We start from the raw sequence: 22,851 nt of genomic DNA on the forward strand, positions 1-22,851 counted from the left end.
TTTATAGCTACGCCACTGAATGTAACGAAGTTACTTTGTTACATTAGACTTCCTTACGTCTTTTTTGGTATTTCGATACTCCGTTGTATTGGTTTATTTGTATGTAGACAAGAGTAATTGCCTGCCATTAATTACGTTGTAAAATCACGGTTCAATTAAATAAATTTAATTGCGCTGCATCCTGCAGCATCCAGCTTTGAAAATGTAATATATATATTACATTTATACATATACATACATATACATATTACACCACCAGGCTCTATTAAATTCAGAGGAGTACAGAGCGAGAACGCGCGGACTGCTTATTCCACTATTCTAATACGCGGGCTATCTCTAGTTGGCAGGAGGGGCCCCTCCATCCCCACTTTTTCTCTCCGCCTGTCACGATCACCCCATTGAACACAAACGGGAGGAGCTCGTGTTCAGTGTCTCTTGAATAGCCGCGCCGTCAACAACAGCCTACAAGCTCCGTGTGTCCGTTTAAACTTTAAGAGTGGTTGAGCTATTTATTTACTAAACTGTGCAATTAAGTTAATAAAAAACTTCAATTTTTAGCCACTAATTCAGTGATGTTTAGCTTTATTAAGTAAATTTTAGTGAATTATTTTTAGAACTTATAAGCAGAATTTCATCTTTTATTTTTTACTGTAAAGTTTTTGATGGATGTGCAAGAAGAACCGCGGAAGAAGAGAGGGCGTCCTAGAATACATGAAAAACGCACTACTCCCTACAAGAAAGTTGGACAAGGGCTCCTTTAAGAAGCCAAACTCGTGAGTTAGTCTTTAATGTAAGACAGTACTTTATTTCTGAAAAAGAAAACAAGGGCCCCTTACTGCCTCTTAATAAAGCAGTGGATAGAGCCGCAGCTGCACTGTGCATAAACAAAAACACTGTAGTCAGTATTTGCAAGGAAAAAGCAAGTAAAATCAGCGAAGGAGTATGTGTAAAATTAGGGACTCCTAATAAAAAAAGAAATATTGCTAGGAGAGTGACCAGAATTGATACTTTCCAACAAGATGCAATCCGACGGCATATTTATAATTACTATGCCAGAAAAGAACACCCTACTTTAAACAAGCTACATATCTCTCTGAGGGATGCAGACTTATTTCGTGGCAGCAGATCTTCATTACGAACGCTTCTTGGTGAAATTGGTTAAATATGAAAAAATCAATAAAAGAAGAATCTTACTGGAGAGAAATGACATTGTAGCTAAGCGTTGCCAGTTCCTTCGAAAAATCAAGAAAGAAAATTTTGAAAGTATTGTATGGATTGATGAGACATGGGTAAATGCGGGCCACTGCCCAACAAAAGGCTGGTCTGATGGTTCCACAACGGGAACGATGGCTGCACCTATAGGCAAGGGAGAAAGGCTGATCCTCCTCCATGCCGGGAGTAGCAATGGATTTATCCCGGGATGTTGCTTACTATTTAAATCTGGGGGTACTGGAGACTACCACGAAGAAATGGACAGTGTCACTTTTCAAGCCTGGTTCAAGGACACGCTGCTTCCACAACTCAGTACTCCATCTACAATTTTAATGGACAATGCGTCCTACCACTCGCAACTATTGGATAAAGTTCCGAATAAATCATCAAAAAAGGCTGAGATGCAGGAATGGCTTCAGCGACATCACATTACGTTCGAAGAAGAGATGACAAAGGCGGAGCTTTTAGAGCTAATAATTCAAAATAAACCCCCAAATCCCACTTACATAATTGATGATTTAGCTCGAAAAGCTGGCCACAAGGTTGTTCGACTGCCACCCTACCACTGTCATTTCAATAGCATTGAATTAATCTGGGCTCAGGTTAAGGGGTACGTCGCGAGGAACAATAAATTGTTCACCATTACAGAAACAAAAAGGTTAACTATGGAGGCAATCGAAAATGTTACCTCTGCTGAATGGAAGAAAGTCGTGGAGCACACTAAGAAAGTCATTGATGAAGCATGGAACAAAGAAGGCATCATCGAGCAGGATGTAGAACAGATGATAATCTCTATCACCGAAGCCGATGAAGACGACGAGGACAGCGACGAGGAGTCAGAAAACAATGACGGAGCCTGCTTCGTAGACGACATCACCCAGGAGTTTGAGTTATTGGAAGAAGGTGATATGGACATATCGTTAAGCGGAGTTTTTCCGCTTTCTCCTATTGAAGAAAATGTATTGAACTTTTCAGAATATTGAAATTTAAGATTACCGTTTGTAATAAGTGTGATGTAGTGGTATGTTGGTATCTAATAAAGTACACAAGTACATCTATATTTAACAAAAAGTGCGTTTTGTTTTCACCTATATTATTATACTTCCACTACTATTTAAATTGATTGAAAATATTAATTCATTTCCATAAAACTATTTTCTTATAGAATTCCAACAGTTTTTTAAACTGGGATTTTTACTAAATTACGGAGGCCAAGATTTTAAGTTTAAAGTATTAAGATTAAAGTTATAGTTGAAGTTATAAGTAATATACTAAAAATATTCAAGATCCGTGCCACTTTTTAACAGCTGTCAGCTTTTAAATGCTAATGGCAAAAACTCCCGTTGGTATAAATTTTTTGGTTGTTTGATTATTATTACCCATTTTCATTCTTGTAATTGGTTTAAATAGTTTTTATCAGTGATGTACGGCCAAATAAAACCTGTAATGCCTATGTTAAGTTTTGTACATTTGTAAGACAATTTTCAGTATTAGGCTGAAACGGTATTTCTCAAGAATAATTAATTTTTGTCTCAATTTTCACCAACTTTTGTATTGTTTATATTTTGCGTATCTAAATGCAGAAGACAAGACAGCTGTACATACAATTTCTCATATTTAGCATAGGCCTATATGAGCAAAATGAATACCAATAAATAATGTGACGATCATTATATATGTTTTAATAAATTTCCCATTCATCTTCTTATGGGAAGAATGAGCGTAAACCATTCATGAGTGGCGAGGGACAAATCAGCTGTTTACTGTTTATAAGTGGCGTGGTAGGTTTCGTTCTCGGCGGCAACAATTTGGCAACACTGTCAGCCCCACCATCCCCACTGCCCGACTGTCCCAATACTAAAGCAGTTTTAAACAGACTAAAGGTGTTTTTGTCATTTCGTTGATAACGAAAACACAACAGATGATAGATATTTCAAAATTAGGCCAGTAATTGAATCGGTAAGAAAAGGTTGTTTGAGCATCCCTCAAGAACAGAGATTCTCAGTTGATGAAATGATTGTACCACACAAAGGCAGGCAACAGAAGACAATACAACCCAAAAAAGCCCAAGAAATGGGGTTTCAAAATATTTGTACTAATTGGTGTTAGTGGCGTAATTTATGATTTTTTATTTTACAGTGGTGGAGATACTTTTCGCAACCATGCATTTACTGAGCAGGAATCTAAATTTGGACTTGGGGGGAAAGTAGTAATTGCTTTATGCAAGTCAATAAAAGATCCTCCATTATCTGTTGTATACTTTGACAACTTTTTCACGTCACTGGATTTGATCCAGTATCATAGGAAGGAACATGACATATTTAGCCTTGGTGTTATAGCAAGTTACAGATAAAAAAACTATGACCTACCAGGAAAAGACGATCTTCAGGGAAGAGGGAGTTTTAGCCAAATAGTGTCAGAAGAAGACAAAATCTGCATTGTTAGATGGCAAGACAACAAGCCAGTGACAATCATAAGTTTATTTGCGGATGCTTATCCTACAACAAAAGCAAAACGATATTGCAAAGAAGACAAGCAGCGCATCGATGTGACATGCCCCAATGTTATCAAAGAGTAAACACTCACATGGGAGGTGTTGATCTGGCTGGTATGCTAGTCGCTTTGTATATAATTGAAATGAAATCACGGCGATGGTATATGCAAATATTTGCGCAAATGATTGATATTGCACTGAACAACGCCTGGCTTTTGAGGAGGCGAGAAATGCATTTGAAAAACATGACAAATGAGATGTCACTCAAGGGTTTTCAATACGCAGTTTTTGAGTGTCTCACCAAAGAAAGCAGTAAAGTGAATCCTGACCTACCACCTCCGAAGAAAATAATAATGGCACCAACGGCTCCCAGACCAACAGAAGATGTAAGTTTTGATGATGTTAGGCACTTCCCAATATATACCACAAGAGGACGGTGCAAGTTTTGTAAAAATGGAAAATCAATGATTGAGTGTTCCAAATGCAATGTTCGGCTGTGCCTGAAAGAAAATAACAACTGTTTTGTTGGTTTTCATAGAAAATAGCCCAAGTTAGTTTTCAAGATGTAAATAATCCAAAATCTTTGTAACCACAGATATAAATTTTTCTACAAAATTATGTATTTTTAATAAAATGATTTTCTTATTTGTAACATCATTATTACTCATTCCATCCTTGCAATTACATATTTAGGGGCATTTAATATTCATAAAAAAAAACTTTATCCAAGCAAACATTAGATGGAAGATATCTGCTTCTATGGTAACGTGCCAAAATGGCACATACCAAAAATGTAACAAAAATACGTAAACAATTTTTTATAGCTTCTTTGATGTTATATCTTCCGTAAAAAGTATATAAAAATCCTGTTTTACACAAAAACAATCCTTGCCAAATTAAGGGTTAAACTTTGTTTTTTAATCTAATTTCTAGCATTAACATATAGGCCTACATTCTAAGAACCTAGCCTTAATAGTACTTCTATATTGACTTGATAGTAAGGAATTCACATTTTGTTCTCCTTTTTTAGTTTAAATAGCCTATTTCTTTATTTATGAATATTTCATCTGAATATTGTTGCTGTATTGTCATGTATGATAATTATATTTATAAAACTATACCAGTATGGTAAAATGTACATATATATTTTTTACTACGTGATTAAGGTATTCTAATAACACTGAATTATACAGTTTAAATATTTACTTATATTGTTGTGTCTATAAATAACCTTTAACTACTCAAAATATTATGCAGTCCTTAAAGAAGTATACTAAATATTGGGGACGCTGCTTTAGCACCCCCTGGAATAAGCACCCCCTCGGGCTCTGACGTCACGGCAGGGGGGTGCTAATTCAGCGCACGGACACGGACCAGGCACTGAATTAGCACCCCCCGACTACAAGGGGGTGCTTATTCAGCGCATGGACATGGTCGAAGCCCTGAATTAACACCCCCCTGTACAAAGGGGGTGCTTATTCAGCGCATGGACATGGCCCAGTCACTGAATTAGCACCCCCTAGCATTCAACCATTTATCTTTTACATATTCAATTTAATCATAAATATAATAGTTGTTATCTGGATTTTTGTGACGCTGCCACTTATAAGCTACTATCTACGATTGTTTTGCAGTTTCCGATAAATGATTAAGTTATATAATAATCAAATATGCCTACTTTCTCTTCAAATTACCAGACTTAATATTACATAATAATGCTCCAACTAACAAGGCTAATAGACCTTAGCACTCCTTCCTCTCACACGCATTGTCATATTTTTCTAACAATTTTCACTCATGACTGCTTTCTTAATTTTTTCTAAATATCACCTTCATTTATTCTATTTCAGTTGATTTTTTAGTAAATACGTTTGTAAAATTAATTAACGTACTGTTAAATATATATTTTAAAAAAACCATAAAATTCTCTACGCACAGATCATTAAAGCCCATGTAGACTCTTTTCCCTTTACGTTTTTTAATTACGAGTATACAGTAATTAGTGACAACTTAAAACTAATGATAAATGCTGCTTTTGTTTTTAATTTGAATGCCTGTCTTAATTTAGATGTATGGATTCATTCTTTTGAGATATAAGATTTGTATTATTGTATAATTATTAAGTACTTTCATATCAACTATAATAATACTATAAAAATACCATCATTTGTTTTCCTGTTGAATATGAGATGTTTACTGCTGTATATACAGTTGTACATTTTTGTGAAAGTAAAAGCTATTTTTGAGTAGATTTTTGGAATATTGCGGAAGGTAAAATGTAATTATGGTTTTTATACACAATTAGTCTAGTATCTATGCTGTGTCATTTTTATTGTACAGGCATTGCGTACTGGGCGTCCATACCAATGGAAAATCTACTCATAGTCTAGTTAAGGGTATTCACTGAGCATTAACAGTTCGAGCTTAATCCAATCGTGAAAACTCAATGAAACATGTTTCTAGATATAATTAAAACGATTTTATTTGTATATGAATCCATAATTAAACTATTTATTTCATTTAATAGCTTCACGAAAATGGAGTGTTCTTTCTTTAGTTTAATTAACTCAAATTTAAAAAACTAATATAATTTTGTAAACAATTTAGGCTCGTATTTTAGGCAAAATAGTTCACTCTCACAGTATAAAATTTTTCTTTGCGGCATTTTTGTTTCATATTTAATTTTAATTACATTTCACAAGTAGTTTTTATGGAAATAAACAGATGAAGCATGAAAATTACAGTTTTTGACTTGTCATTTATTACAGAAATAATTTTTCAGTATCTGCCCTTAAATAATTACTCGTAACCATCTGCAGTAAAAAAACTAGATTATAATTTTTTATCTTATGCACTACTAGGCATACCGTGAATCATCTGTACAATGGAACAGCTCCATAGACCCAACACTACACAAAAATCCGTAGAATGGTACTCACAACATTATCTCAAGGATACGCCCATAAGTATTACTATTGGTGACGTGTAAAATATCCTCTACAAAACCATGCCTAACTATTCTTCATAATTAAAGGAATATATAGAAACATCAAATACAAAATATCCCTTCCGGCTGAGTCGGAAGAAAGGTATATTTCACATGAGGCTACAACTTGAAGATGCATTATTAGTTAGTTTATGAACTTAACACTGTGATATAAAACTTATGGATGAGGCATTGGTAGCTAGGGATTAAGTATATTAATCCGCAAAGGTCTTCTTCCTAACTAGTTTAAATAAAAAAAATTTTTGGTCGACTTCTGTCCATCTTACCTCTAGCAGATATATCCCGCTGGTAAAGGATTATACCCTCGATTATATTACTTTTTCTAACGGTATCGATGATAATTAGTGTCATATTACTAGAATGAATAATAGAATTCATATTGGGACTTTCGTATTAAGTGTTATCAACTATTACATGTAAAATATTTTCACATATATGTTTTGTTGCTCCTTTTATGAGTAACCCTATTTTCAAATGTGGATCATAAGTCTTTTATTACCTACAGTACTATAGGAAAGGAGGGATCGTGATTTGTAATTACTTTAGAACATCAGTTCAAAAAATCATGGAATGTTGCATTGAAATTAAAATTGGAATATCTTTCAATGACCATAATTTATTTCATCAGTAGTATGCCATTTTTGTAAAGACATGAAGGATATGTCTATGACGTACCAGGTATTCTACAAAAATTCCGTACGAAGGGGCGGGTATCAGCTAGTAAACATATAAAAACTTGAATCTCCTTATTTTTGCCTTAACATCGTTGATCGTTATACGATCGGCCGTCTACCAAATATGAAATATACAGAGTAAAATCAACCTGCAAATATCGATTGTAGGACTGTAGGTCCACACATAATTTTGACGAAGCTGACGAAACCCGTTCGTGCACTACCGACCCTACTGTTCAGAACTGATGTGGCCGTATCGAGTGGTCGAGTAATAATCTCGTATTCTCAGTTGTTATTCCTATATTAATACAGAACTTATTATGTATAGTGAATTTGTTTGATGAAATTTCGTAAAAAAATATAAAAAAAATTCAAACAATGTTCGAGTGTACAGGCCCAAGGTTTGGCATATTATACTCTCTACACGAGTAAAGAGAAAAGATAAACTAGAACACGGTAATTATGTATAGAAAAAAAGGGAAATTATCGCCTGTTTGTATGCAGTTAAAGAATCTTTAACTATTGTGTGTTACATTAGTCACACGTGCACTTCTAACCCCATGTATCTGGAAGTGTCAAACTTAAGGATGAACATTCTTACAATATTGTAAAAAGAAGAGTGAAATCTCAGTCTTTAATAAAGCGTCTAAAAAAGGTAAAATTTAAAATTACACTTCAGCTTAGCTGTACTTTTATTTTAAGGCTATTTATATCGGAAAGTGTAATGAATGTTGTTACACTCTAATTTTCAATTCGTTGTAATTTTTATAACTAATTTGTAAACTAAGTAGTCAACAGTGATGTTTAGAAGCATAAATATTACTTCATTAATAATTAAAAATATACTATACAAAAATACATTATATTTCATTTTCTTTAACAGTAAACTTTTGTGTTTTTTAATGTTTTATTTTCCGGGTAGAACACAATCTTCAAACCTCGGTTAGAACAAACTTAACAACTGCAACAAATAGCAATCTTTACTGGTACATTTAAGCATCTACGTTTACCACCGTAATCAATAGCATATCTACAAACTCCGTATAAATTTACAAGATAAGGGTCAGAAGTAAGTCTGAGGTCTTCCATTTAAAAAACAAAATATTAAATAGATATATTAAGCGATCAACAGTAAAGAACTACAATAACTACTGTTTTAATTTTTGGTTTAGGCAATCAACATGTATGTATTAGAGTGTTTTTTCTGACGTCTTAATCAAAGAAAACCTATATTCAGAAATAATTAAGGATATTATGACCACAGTTCAGCAATGTAATGTTAAAATCACCTGATTAGAGCAGCTAAAATCAAAACAGCTGATTGCTGCAGCCCACATTCAGTGCTGTCATATAATAGAGGAGGATATTGATTGGTAATTGGTTTTAAAAAACAAACTATCTCCCTTATTTCACAACCGATTTTTAAAACTTGGTATCGTTGGATTTTAAATTAAATTGTGTAATAATTGAGACTTTTTTAACATATATCGCTTTTAAGATATTTAAGCTTAAAGATTTTTTAGAAATCACTATTTTGAAAATAAAGCTTGTAAGAAATTAAAAGTTTTTATGTAATTAGGCCTTAAGGTTATAAAGGTATATACATAATTTTAACCTAAACAATCCATCAAATATAAATAATAAAGTAAAAAAAGACAAAAACAGAACAAAATTGTGGCTATTTGAGTAATTATTGAGTTTTAGAAAGGTGAATATGATTGTTTTTGCCTTTGGTCCGTGAATAGTGTCTGAAAATATTGGTAGATGTTGTGGAACACTCTGTGTAATAATTTTATACACAGAGTGTCCTGTAATTCTTAGGACAAGTCTATATACCGCAACTGCTCAGGTCATGGCAAACACATTTCAGAATATGGAAATAGATCTTCGGTGCTTAGTTTCCTATCCGTCAGTCTATTTGTGTTTTTATTTACAAATTCGCTTTAATATCTTAAATAAACAAATCCTACCTAATTAGCATCAAATATTTGTGGTAACAAGGCCAGTTATAAAAAATATTCATTAATACTTTCGAAATGCCGGCCATTAAATCTGATTAACTTTGAATGTTTTAAAATCCAGCACGTATACTAGAATAAATCTGATCGTGGATTGTATCACAAATCTAATTACTCAAATAATATTTCAAACTAATAATAAATAACTCATTAAGAGAATCTGTATTGTGAAAAAACACGGTTCGTGAAAATAAATTAACAGCAGCTTTAGAGTATCTTATCCCTATTTTTTTTATTTTTGTCATTTATTATGCAAAACATTTTAAATGCATGTTTCAGGCCTATCTAAGGATGTAATAGAATCATATATTTGATGTTTAATGAATTTATTTAAATATCTGTTGTTTTAGGACATATTTATTTACGAAAATGTTGTCAAGCGACAATCAGATGTATTTTCAATAAACTGCTTATCTTTGACTTCGTCATCTAAAAAAGCATTGTTGTCTGAATATTACTGTACGATTTTTCTTGTTGTTTATTATTCTCAATATACAACAGATAACCTAGTCACTTTATTTAGTTTTTTTAACATATATTGTGAATAAATTTAAGCTTTATGATAAATAAAACAGTTTATTATTGTTATTTAAGACGTTTCTTTTTGTCCTTCATTGTTCATAAAGGCGTTCATTGTTGATAAATTTGCAATATCTCTAGTAGTTTTTAATTTATTACACAAAAAAGTTGCTTGGCAACAGATATTAATGTATTTCCTGTACTCTAAATGAAGCGACTAAGATGTGAGCACAATTGGCATAAGATATTCTGGAGCTGCCGTTTACTCGATTTTTGTATTGTGACCTACCTACTCGCTGAGAACCTCAATGTCGACAGTGTTTTGTTACAGTAAATATGTGCATATGATATTTTATATATTTGGTCATTAGATTTGTGATAGAACCCTCTCAAATTCATTTTCTTGCAATATTTTAGAAAAATTTCAGATTTTAAGAAGTTAAAAGGTAAGATATTTTAATAGCCACTATTTTGAAAGTATTAAAGATAACATCATAATATATTTTTAGCCACCATAAAATTCGGACCTAATAATTAAATTTATTAGGTTTCAAGATATTCCATTTTTAACACCAACAAAAAAAACGCACACTAACCGACAGAAGGGAAATTAAGCAATATAGATCCGTAATACTCAGTATATAAATGTGTGTTTTGACCTAAGCAATAAGGCTTTTGAAAATATGGTAGTATATTTATTGCTACGTGTTTTAACATTGTTTTCAGCGGTTTTTTTTAATTATAGTTGAACTAACTGATATGGATATAACTGAATGATATTAATTCTTGTAGATATAAAATAATATTTACATTGTTTGTCAAGTGTGTTTGAATTATACTATTCAGTTTAAATAATATAATTCAGTTTATGATGCTTACTTAAAAATAATTGGCCCTTAGCCGTCGCAAAATTACAATTTCACGGTTCTAAATTTTCCCGCTTTTGATAGTTATTCGAAAAATTAAAATAAATAAATAATTGTTTTTAAAGTGGTTAAAAGTTTGATTTAATCTCTGACCATGTATATTTATTACACATGCCGGATTTAAGCAATATCAGTTCCTCTGCGTTGTTCGTACCATGGTTTCAAATTGTTTTACTTTAAAATAAAGCTGTATTTGAATGCCAAGAACCTAGTTTTTTACTTAAGTATATTTTATGAATAGTATTTTTACAATTGGGAATGAACTGTTTGTTTTTGAAATATTAAGTAAACCACAGCAATGCAGTAAATATACTCATTGCAATATATTTAAATTATTTATATATATATTTATATTATTTTATTTGATTGAAAAATAAATCGCAATATGGTTAAACGTTTATTATTCTATTCCGTTGGGGTAATTATTTATCTCACCAATAAGGTATAGGCGCTGAATTAGGACCCCCATATTTGAAGGGGGTGCTAAATCAGCACATGAACACGGTCAAGGCGCTGAATTAGGACCCCCGTATTCGAAGGGGGTGCTTATTCAGGCAGGGCCTGGACACGGTCACTGTGCTGATTTAGCACCCCCTTTCGTGACGTCAAAATGACGTCAGTAGCAAGGGGGTGCTATGTCCAGGGGGTGCTAATTCAGGCGCACCCTAAATATTATTCTAGATTACTAAATGAGCCGCATATCAACATTCAGTTAAGAATGAATGATTGCAGCCTTCAAATACTATTAATTTATGTTATTTTCAGCCACGAAGAAGCGTCCAGTGCTATAATGATGTAGCATGATTGTATTTAAAAATCGTACAGTTAAATCTGCGGACGAGAGTGTATAAAAGTACGCTAGATTGTATTGTTTTATTTGTATTTATATTGTATTATACCGAATTTATATTTATAGCGATAAACTTTTAAATATACTCACTTTTGATTTATTTTAAAAACATTTTATAATTTTAATTAAATACCAATAATTAATCTCTATAGAAGAAACACCCAACAACAATGGCGCTCCCCAACAGATCAAGTTTAAACTAATTCAGCCCGTAACCTGGTGGACAGGAACTGAACTAGCAGTACAAAACACATCAACGTACTAATTTTAAACTAACTAACTCAGCCCTTCAAATCCATCAACTCATCGTTCAGTGTCATTCATTTTCGTTAATTTGTTTTTCTACACATTGGTATTAAAATTTGATTTAAAAAAATATTATTTCATTGTAATTCCCTTATTATAGACTACATAATTTTCTTCAGTATTAAATTGTTTACAAGTTTCTCTCTAAAAATTTATGTTTGTATTACTTATTCAACAAATTAAATTGTACGTTAAACATAAAAAATAATTTTTCGAATGCTCTTTTTGTGTTTTACGTAGTACATCGTAAACATTAAGAGAGATGCATTTATGGAACAAACTTTATTCAATTTATAATGTCAAAAACCATTAAAAAAACTGCATTTATTTTTCTCTAAATCCCTCTTACCAAACTCCCCAGCAATTGATCATTTAACCTCGGGTACTAAATTGTGGGAAAATCTTTTGTTTGTCGTTATTCAGTAACAAAGCATTTCCGGACCTATTTTTATATGAACTTTTCTCATTATTTTTTTATATTACAAAAGGCTCAGAAAGTGCTAGTAACACTATTCGAATCAATATGTTGTGTTTCATAGAATAATATTATTTGTTTTAACATAAGTATTTATTTCCTCATAAACACTGTAGGAATGTCTACTGAATTTATGTTAATATGTAAAATATTTTTTTCTCTCTATCATGGTTATGCATTGTACAGTCTAAAATAAAATGCTCCAAGTTTCCTTAACACTCAATGTGCATTTGAGGCAAAGTGGAGTGAAAGAGAGTTTCATTCAATGAAGTGTACTATTGTTTCTAGCATGACCAAATATTAATCTACATATATTTATTATGTAGAATAGAATAAGCATTTCCCCTATTCAAGGAATCAGCAATAGGAGATGGCATAGATTATTGAGAAGGGGTAATCTCGGATTAAAGTGCTTTCATCAGTTTTAATGTGAATCAAGTTGATCAATATGACTGCGCTGGCAGTTGTGATTTTGGTTGGTCCTAGGTTTTAATGATATCATTATTTTAAATGCTTACATTAATTTCACCTATCCTCTAGGTAGGTACCTGTATTAGTTCATCGTGACTGATCATCACCTATTTTCTGTTCGTTACATCCACATTTTTCACTTTTTTTAAACTAACAACCGTATTCCTCGTGACGTCAATAACAAAAATCAACTATAAGGAACCCTTGCCGTCCTGATAGACTAGCCGCCACGGCAAAAGCTCCAGCAGCCACTGCCTTCTAAATATGATTTGTCACCTCCTTCATTCTCTCTTATTCTAGTAGCACTATATCTACGACTGACCTAGTAGGTGCTGTATCGAGTAGCTGCCGCTGGTTAGTCATATATCTACTGGTGAATAATTAGCAAGGCGTAAACTATATATAATGTCTGTTTCTTGCCACATTTGTGTAAAAACTGTCCTAGACACGGAGGAAGGAGTGTGTTGTGATGCAGCTTGTGAGCGATGGTTCCACGGACAATGTCTTCGAGTGTCCAAAACAGAGTACTAGCGTATAAGCAGTGACAACAAAATAAAATGAGATTGTAACACAAGCTACTGCTAACCCACTTGAAGTTAAATTGGATGCCATCCTTTTAAAGTTATCATAGGTTGTTAAAACAAAGCGGAGTTGGCTGATGGTCTAAAGTTGATTAAGCAGGATCTTGATTTGATAATTTCAAAAGTGGAAAAACTAGAACCCCATCTAACTCAGGCGAAGTTCTGGAATCCGAAGTTACATCATTCAAGAATTCACACGCTATAAATGATGCACAATTGTTTGAGAACGTTATGGCGGATAGTAACAACCGCAACCGACGCTCCAGAAATGTCATCATTCATAATTTAGTTGAACCTAACTCTAAGGCTACCGCTAATGAAGCAAAAACTCATGATACTAAGTTCTTGCGCCATTTGCGATCTCAAGTTCAACCAACGGAAGTGCGTCATTTTAGATTAGGGAAGAAATCTCAATTTAAGTCTCGCCCCTTAGTTCTTTGCATGCCTTCTGAAAGTGCAGCCATTTCTATTTTCAGAAACTTCAAAGATGATAATGTTCCTGATCATTTAAATGGTATATCACTATTTTATGGTCGCACTCCCCGCGAGAGAAAATATTTGTAGCAACTTCGTGCTACTCTGAAATCGAGGCAAGATGCAGGGAAGGCCAACTTAACCATCAAGTTTGTAAATGGCATACCTACAATTGTTTTAAAAAACGAATAAACTCCAATGGCAAACAGCAAACTCATCTTAATATACTGTATATTGTCAAAATCTAAATGGTCTCTGTTCTAAACAAGTTGAACTAAAACATACTTCATCTGCAACCCTAGACGATATTATCCTTTTATGCAAAACGAATCTCTCACCAGATATCCTGGATTCTGATATTATTGGTGGTACTGATTTTTCGTTGCATATGTGTGACCGATCTACTGAAACCAGTCACAAGCAATCAGGAGCTGACACTAAATTTCATTGGGGTTTATTGTGTTTACAAACTGCAAGAATGAAATTGTCAAATGTTACTCATAAAAGTGATTGTGAAGTGTAAGAGAAATGTCTTATTACTCGAGAATAAAGGGAATCTGAATGTTTGATAAACTGTTTCTCTCTGTACAATCACTTTGACCTCTTATTGACTTGCGGGTTTTAAAATTTCTACCTAAGATCTTTATACAGTAAATTCATGTATCGATTTTCTTAGAATAAGGCTTAGTTTGGTGATTTGTTAACATAATTGAGTTCATCTCGAAATTTAAAAAATAATTATCGGCAAGAATTTTATCTCTGTACCATAAAGAACTTTTATTACAGTACGCTGGCACATTTGAGCGAGATAAGGTTGCAACTAAAAATGCCTGTACCCAATTAAAAAGATTATCATTTCAAAATTACTTTAATTATTAAATTAAGGCGGGAGTGCCGATGGCCGAGCAGTCTAAGTCGTTGGACTTTGGGTCTGAGTTAGAGATAACGTAGGTACAAATCCTGTCTGTGACCATTGCACTTTTTATCAGTACCATTGACCTTGTACAGTATCGACTCTCCCCCTTATTCTGTTTGATAAGATCCTCGCACAGGCCAGTGGCAAGTCAAGTCAAGTTTTGTTAATATACTTATGTACATAAGCCATAAGATCTTCCTTTTTTATTAAGCATAGTTAATTATTAAGTAGTAGGATTAAGTTGTAATCTTTTACATGTGTTCATAAGTAGGTTTCTGTTTATCTATTCAGCTTCAGTGTTACTTTGTGACAACTGTTTTTGATTTAGTGTAATATTCAGAAAAATTGTGTCAATTGTATGAAGTTTTTCTTGAAATCCTATGTATTGAAAATTTAAAAACATGAACCATGTAGGCCAAGGTTATAAAATTTCTCAGTATAAATAAATAAAAACCTATTTTTCACAAATAAATAGTGCATTTATTGTTCCTTGATACTCAAAAGATGCTAAGTCCGATGATATGCTCAGAAAGTTGTCAAGCTGTTAGAAACAAGCTGCCAATCAATGTAGTTGTTACTGCCTTTCATATTATTGCGTGAATATCTCGGCTATCTTCAGCAAAAGAGGATTTCATTGGTTTTATCTATCATTAAAAACTGTGTGAAATTATTATATTAGTACCAGTAATATTAATATAAATTTAGTGTTTAATTTAAAATTGTCCATTAACTTGTAGAACACAACATTTTTTATGGTTGTTAGTTTAGTATTCCATTAGTGTATTTGAAATTATTTCAAAACAATACAAATGTTAAAAAAAGAATATTATGTGTGATCCTCTTAGCTACATATCAGTATATAAAGAATGGCATTTTAACAAATTTTAGTTTTGTTAGCTTATGTTTTACACTACTCATTGCTAAAAATGGTAATTTCAAAATATAAAAAATAATATTGTTTCTGTATTTATTTTGGAGATAGCTAATTCCCTTCATAATGCATTTTATATACACACAAGAAACAAGAACAGACTTCTTTTCATGATGCCATTTAACATTTTGATTTTCTTATTATGAAAAAGGGTAAAAGCATTGTATAAAATGTTCTAATATTAGCAAAATATATTATTATCAATATAAACTAATTGTATTTGTACATCTTGTTTATTTTACCTAACATTGGTATTTATTCCAGTTAAGATAAAACGATTTTAATCAATTATATTTTACGAAGGGTGAAATTAAATTATTTTTTCACTCATTCAATATTTTCATCCATGATAAGTATATCTAAAACTTTTAGAGAAATTGTTGCCAAGCATCACGATTAGATAGATATGGAATCTCTATTTTTTATAAATTTTTGAAATAACAGCAAAACTTACCCTTGTAATATAGACATTTACAACTGCCAGATGTTGGACTAGTAGTTGAGGAAAAGAAAAAGAAGCGTGTAATTGCCTATTGACAGTAAATTACACAATACATTGTGGCTTACCACTGCTGCATGTAACATGACATTTGAGATCAGCCATGTAGGGACGATATCAACCCAATGTGCTCTTAAAGGAGATAAGCCACCATAGCTGGGAGTTATGTGAATGAATGAATGGATGAATGTTTATTCCATCAACTGTACATGAAATACACTTAAAATTAATGACAATAGTAAAGCACTAAACAGAATTGTTTTGAAAACAATAGTTTACTAGTTATCTAGCTAAGATATTACTTAAATAATTAATAAGGAATAAAGCCTGCATGGGCATTCAGCCTGTGCGCAGGCTTCAGTTGATCGTCCGCCACGATAAATTAACATGAAAAACTTGATATCTTTAATAGCATTTAATAAATAGAATGTGCTAGAATTTTGAACATAAAATTTATAATTTAAAATAGAAGAAAAAAAACACGATTTAATATGAGAACTGGCTTGTTACGTTTAGTAAAAAAATAATTCAGTGTTAGTTTATCTATAATAATGCAACGGCATCATATCATTGTGTTTGGCCCAGGGGATATCAAGTCATCATGGTTCTATGTAATAATAGTGTATTAGTGTGGTGTGTACTAATGTAGCGTCTAGTAGGAATGGTAGTGTAGTGTAGTGTAGTAGCAGTAGTAGTATGGTTTAGTAGTAGTATGGTTTAGTAGTAGTATGGTTTAGTAGTAGTATGGTTTAGTAGTAGTATAGTGGTCTGGTGGTCGGGTGTAATATTATAAAGTGCTAAACTTCTTATTGTATCGAACGATGCTGCGTCTGTCAGAGGGATATTCATGAACACTCGACGATACTCTCGTTGCATTGAAATCACGAAATTAAACTTTATTAGCCACAAAATACACTGAAGTTTTATTTAGAAAGTTGTTATGATGATTACTTTTGAAAAACGATTGCCACATAATACTAGATGACAGCAATGGGTAAATCAACTAATGAAAACAAAACTTTAGAAACAGTTGTTTTTAATTTACCTATGTTTCATACACCAGCGATCAATAATATAGTAGCTATAAGCAATTAAAAGTGTGACATAACATAACGGCATATTTAGTACTGAGTTTCCTACATTCACATTTATTACCTCTTGACAGTTACCTCAGCCAGGAAGAACATACATAATACACGGTGACCAGCCGTGTTCCGCACTGGCCCTTCCACCATCAATACTCCTTGACTTCTGTAATCTGTGCGGCATATTTAGTACTGAGTTTCCTACATTTACATTTCTTACCTCTTGACAGTTACCTCAGTATGGCAGAACATCGCAGTTTCGTTATAGTCAGCGCTAGCAAATATATCCATTTGCGTAAGATCTGGCCGTTATAGTTCCCAAAACTACTCAATTTCCCATTCTTACTCTTTTGTTTTAATACTAAAATAATAAACATATTTATAGCACTGATAAAAATTAAATTAGGTCCTTCTCTCTAAAGGAAATAAATTCATATAGCGCCTGTAAAGTGCATTCCACTACATTATACTGTATGTTTTTATAGCACAAGCAATATTCTTCAAGCAAACAGCTGTTTTCAACAATAAGCCTTATTAAACAGCTGGTATCTAAAAGTGCAACGCAGTAATCAAATGAGGTAGTTAAAGAAATGAAATTTTATAAGAAGCAAAATGGTAAAATATTCTATGTGTTAGGGAGCTTTACTTTTCTCAGAATATTTTTAAAACCCTACTTTATTAATTGTGTAGAGTTTGAAAATTTTCGGTGGATAAATGGGCAAGTAATATAAAATCAAACATTTAAACCTCTTCGTGGGACACGCTGTACTTCAAGTATAAGGAGAATAGTGGAAACCTCTTAGTAATTTAATACAACAATTTTTAATAATCTTTTATAATAGTTTTTGCATTATAAGCAAGTTGAGGTATATTCATGTCAATTTCTCTGTTTTCCCTTAAACCACTGAAAACAGTACCTACCATAATACCAAGGAAATCATAACGGCAGCCAAGTTGGAGTACATTGCGTGCAATCAATACCAGCTTTGTGAATTTCATAACAGTATTTCTGAAACAATGTATTGTGTCGGAATATCATTCCCAATGTATGAATGGTTTAAATTTGCCACTGACACAATCTGCAGTAACACTTATATAGTTACTTTGTTATCCGCATTACACTACACTATATGCTTAATATTTTATAAAATTTAATCAAAATAAATGTTTTAGCCTCTTTGGTGAACTTTAACTGAAATGATTAAAAGAAGTTTTTTAACCCTTAACTTGGGCTATGTGTCATAAATATTATTATCACGGATCCCAAAGTATTCTGGGAGACTCTTAATATTTAGTTCATAATAAAACCTTCATTTAAACGAATTATACAATTAAATTAAGTGAATCTGCCCGGCCGTTCACGTGATTGGTGATTAGCAAGACATTTAGGCCAAATCTCGTTCTTTTATATTATGTTTTATAAAAGATATGTTTTTTGTCTTTATTTTGTTGTTATTGGTTGGTTTCATAAGAAATGTCCTGATTTCAGAAGATTAAATTCGCCAAGGACATTTAATTAGCAATATTGTCACATGATGTACTCTACTATTATCCTCGTGATGTTTCTTTTTTTATTAGTCTGTGGATTCTATCAGCTATATGCTAAATTTTGTTACTTAAAATAATTATTAGTAGAAAGACTTGCTCTCTGGTTTGATTGTTGTGTTTTCTTCAATAATTATTAATTATGACAAGTTTAATAAATATGAAAAGTTATTCCTTTCTATATTATTCTTTGTTGGGGATAATTACTTTGTTTGACCCTTCCTCGCCCGAAGTTCCTATCTGAAAACCTATTATGCTTTCAATAACTACTGATTATTTAACTTTTCTTCGTAAATTTGTTAGCATTATAATAACTAATTATTTTACCTCTTACTGTTCTTCTTTTTTTAAACAATAACATAATTCAGAGAACTTTAACAAAAGACAATCAATAAGATAGATAAGTGTGTAGAAATGATTTTCCTATGGCATTTTTCCAATTGTTTTAGTCTAAACGGATAAGCTCGTACGTATTAACCATGACAATTGTTATTGGGTTTTAATGAAAAAGAACTTGATATTAAGGTTAAAATTAGTACAAAATTTCTCTAATCATTTTGCAATTTTTTCACTATGTTACCTTTACTATAAATAAGGCTATATAATTAGGCTTTTAAATATAGGTATAGATAAAATAATAATAATGTGCGTGTGTGTGTGTGTGTGTGTGTGTGTGTGTGTGGTGTGTGTGTGTGTGTGTGTGTGTGTGTGTGTGTGTGTGTGTGTGTGTGTGTGTTGTGTGTGTTTGTGTGTGTGTGTGTTTTACATAACGTTTATTAGACCCATCATCAGTTATTGGTCATTAATTAATAATAACATAGGTTACAGATTATATCAATTATTGAATTACAGTATGTAAACTACATTGTAATGTATTATTTTTACAGAAACTTATACATTGCCGGCCTGACATTCCGTTATCCCGAATCCAAGTAATTTGTTAGTATTTGTTTACTGTGTTGTTTTACTAATTCTCATACTACTGTACAAATCAGGTCGTTGTATAATTGTTTCCAAAAATTCCAAATTGGCATGACATTCCAACATGTTCAGGCGACTATGTCACTGCCCATCCATTTCTTTTGCCAAAACATTTTACTGTGTCAGATACAAATTCTGATACTGTTCTTAAGATAAGTATAAAATCGTGGTATGTACTTTTTGTGGAATTCCGACAAGACCGGGCCAGCCATGTCATAGATAGCGAGCATGAGGCAGGGCTGGCCGGCCCAGAGATAATGTCATGTCTAGCTAGGTAAATTTAGCTGCAGGACACCACAAACGTGGAGTATGTCTAAACAAATATTCTGTCACACTCGTTTAGGCTAATATAAAATTTGTGTAATATATACGCTATTTTCTTATCGTTTGAATATCACTATCATAATTTAGCCGAAATATAACAAAATTAAATAAAGTTTTTCCATTCAGAACTAACCTACTGAAAATTCGAAAAATTCCTCCAGTTACTTCGAATATTTTCGTGAATAATCCTCTGTCGTACACAACTGCTGCCCATATCAGGATAAAATTAGGCTATAACATTAAAGTCTTCACAGGTAGATCAGTTTATAAGTAGTTGATTGCGCGCATCGTTAGTAATAACACTAACCCTCTTAAGTGTAGGAAATAAAATTTAGTATTGTTTATAGAACAAACGTCTATTTGTTTTCAATATCACCAGACAAATTATAACTTTAAACGTCAATTCATCACAGCAACTATATACTAAAATACCAAAACTTAACAGTGTAATGATATGGTCAAAACATGGATAAATGTAACAGGGTATAACGGGGGAAATTTAATTCACAAAAATAAGAAAGAATGAAAAGCTTAATTTTTCTTCTGAGGAAATTTACTATTCAGTTATAAAGCGGCTATCTCCACATCGTTCTTCTTGTTGGGAACATACCAATAGATTATATTTGGTTGTGTTATATGTTTAGTTTGGCTTTTAATCCTTTTACTTCAGATATTATATTTTGAAGTAATGAAAAGAAATATCACACTTCTTGAATTTTCTAAAACTGAAGATCTTTTCATTTACCATTAAATGTTTTTGAACCAATATAAATACCTATGTCGTGGTCAAACGATGCCGAATTCAACTTTAGTAATAATAATAACGTGGGTCAAAAATAAATTATGTCCTTTGTGAACTAAACCAATTTTCATCCTTGGAGTCAATCTTAATAATATCAGCGAAATGAATAATTGTAGTAGTATGAGAGTAAAGGTAGTAAAGATTGCGTTCAATGTTCAAGAAATATTAAAAACTCAAACAAAGCTATTGATGTGGAACGGTATAACTGTAGGTTAATCAGAGTGCATATTAGGACGTGACAAAACCGTATTTTGCTCACGTAGGCTCTGATACGTGAGGTCACCTGAGCGATAAGTAGTTAATATTGCTTTGTATGCGAGTTGATTTCCACTGAACCAACCAATACCTACAGTATATTTATGCAGATTTATCGTTCTTCAGTTTTAACGACATGACTGCAAATATATTACAGACAATCTCTTGTAACTTTAGTCGTGAAAATACTTACTACAACACTTACTGTAATATGAACATTATAATACATTTTACGGTGTGAAAATAAATATAGGTTTTCTCTAGTCTTAACTCTCCGAACCCAAAAATAATAAAATTACTTAAACTATTACCAATGATAACTTTACAATATTTACATTTTACATGTGTTTGAAAAAGATACCTAGACATATCAATAACGCAAAACTATATTTTTCAAATATTAACAAATCTCTTACTTCAATTCACTTACTACACGCACGTCATCATGATTATCGATGGTAATAAATCATGAACTGATGTTAACAGGTCTATTTATATTAGTGAACCGTAACTGTTCAATAAATATAACTGACACTTTTCTCACTATGTACTTTATACTTTTTGTAACTTTGGTAATAGTTTTATTTATATACAGGTCGTACAGTATACATTATACCAAGTTATTACGTTTAATCGGGTCAGGGATAGTTTATAATACTATATAACCCTAAGACACCGGATAGAACAGCCGAGAGGGGTAAAATCCAGGGTTCGAAAGGAAGAGGTAGTTTCCAAGTTCAGCTCAGACCCGAATTAATGTAAAACCAAAAGCCGAAGCAAATACAGCAACGATGATCAACGGATCAACAGGCTTTCATCATCGCCGGCTCGGAAACGAAAGGAAATAAAGGGAAGGCGTCAGCATTTGCTTTAGGATGACTGTTCTCCTACCTAAACGTTCCCTAACACGACAGTTGCTACTTCAACTGTAGCTCGAAAATGAGGAACGCTGGTGCCAACGTACGTCAAGCGACCCAGCGGCCACGAAAATAAATGATAAACTAAATAAAACTAAATTCAAACTCCTCGTTACTAGTAATAAAATTTAGCCCTATTGTACTGATTGCTATATTTTACATCTAAAATAATATTCTATTAGCAGATTAAGTACGTAATCCCATGTACTTATCGTTGTTAGTGACTAGGAAAGTACAGGCGAAAACGTGTTTTGGCAGGTAAAATAAGTACCTACTACGGCTAGGACTTACTTGCACCTTATCGCTTTGTATGTGGGGGCGGTGACGACGACTCCGACTCAGACTGAGAGACTCCGACCCAGAGAGCGAGTCAGCCAGGCACTTACGTACTGTAGTGCCTGAGCCGTGCACTGTAAGGCGCTTCAGCCCTTGAAGCGAACTCCGGCGGATTTATCTTGAAACTCCGTGTCTTACCCGGTCGAGCCGGACCTCGCCAGCTGACGTCTCCTGCGTTGATGTTGGGCTACTGGAGTATAATTGTAGGGGGAAGAAATAAAGATCTTAACATGCCATTAAAAACTAAAAAAGT

The 22,851-nt window shown here is 32.8% G+C and overlaps 1 protein-coding gene across 1 annotated transcript; it reads left to right on the forward strand.

Moving 5' to 3' along the window:
- Positions 1 to 1,346: 1,346 nt before the first annotated feature.
- LOC124369492 lies at positions 1,347 to 13,490 on the forward strand. The gene is made up of 3 exons (XM_046827505.1): positions 1,347 to 2,115; positions 3,992 to 4,092; positions 13,398 to 13,490. Exons 1-3 carry the CDS (start codon positions 1,347 to 1,349, stop codon positions 13,488 to 13,490), a joined length of 963 nt encoding a protein of 320 aa, XP_046683461.1.
- The last annotated feature ends 9,361 nt before the right edge of the window (positions 13,491 to 22,851 follow it).

The sequence above is a fragment of the Homalodisca vitripennis genome, chromosome X (genome assembly GCF_021130785.1).
Source record: "Homalodisca vitripennis isolate AUS2020 chromosome X, UT_GWSS_2.1, whole genome shotgun sequence".
NCBI classification, from domain to species: Eukaryota; Metazoa; Arthropoda; class Insecta; order Hemiptera; family Cicadellidae; genus Homalodisca; species Homalodisca vitripennis.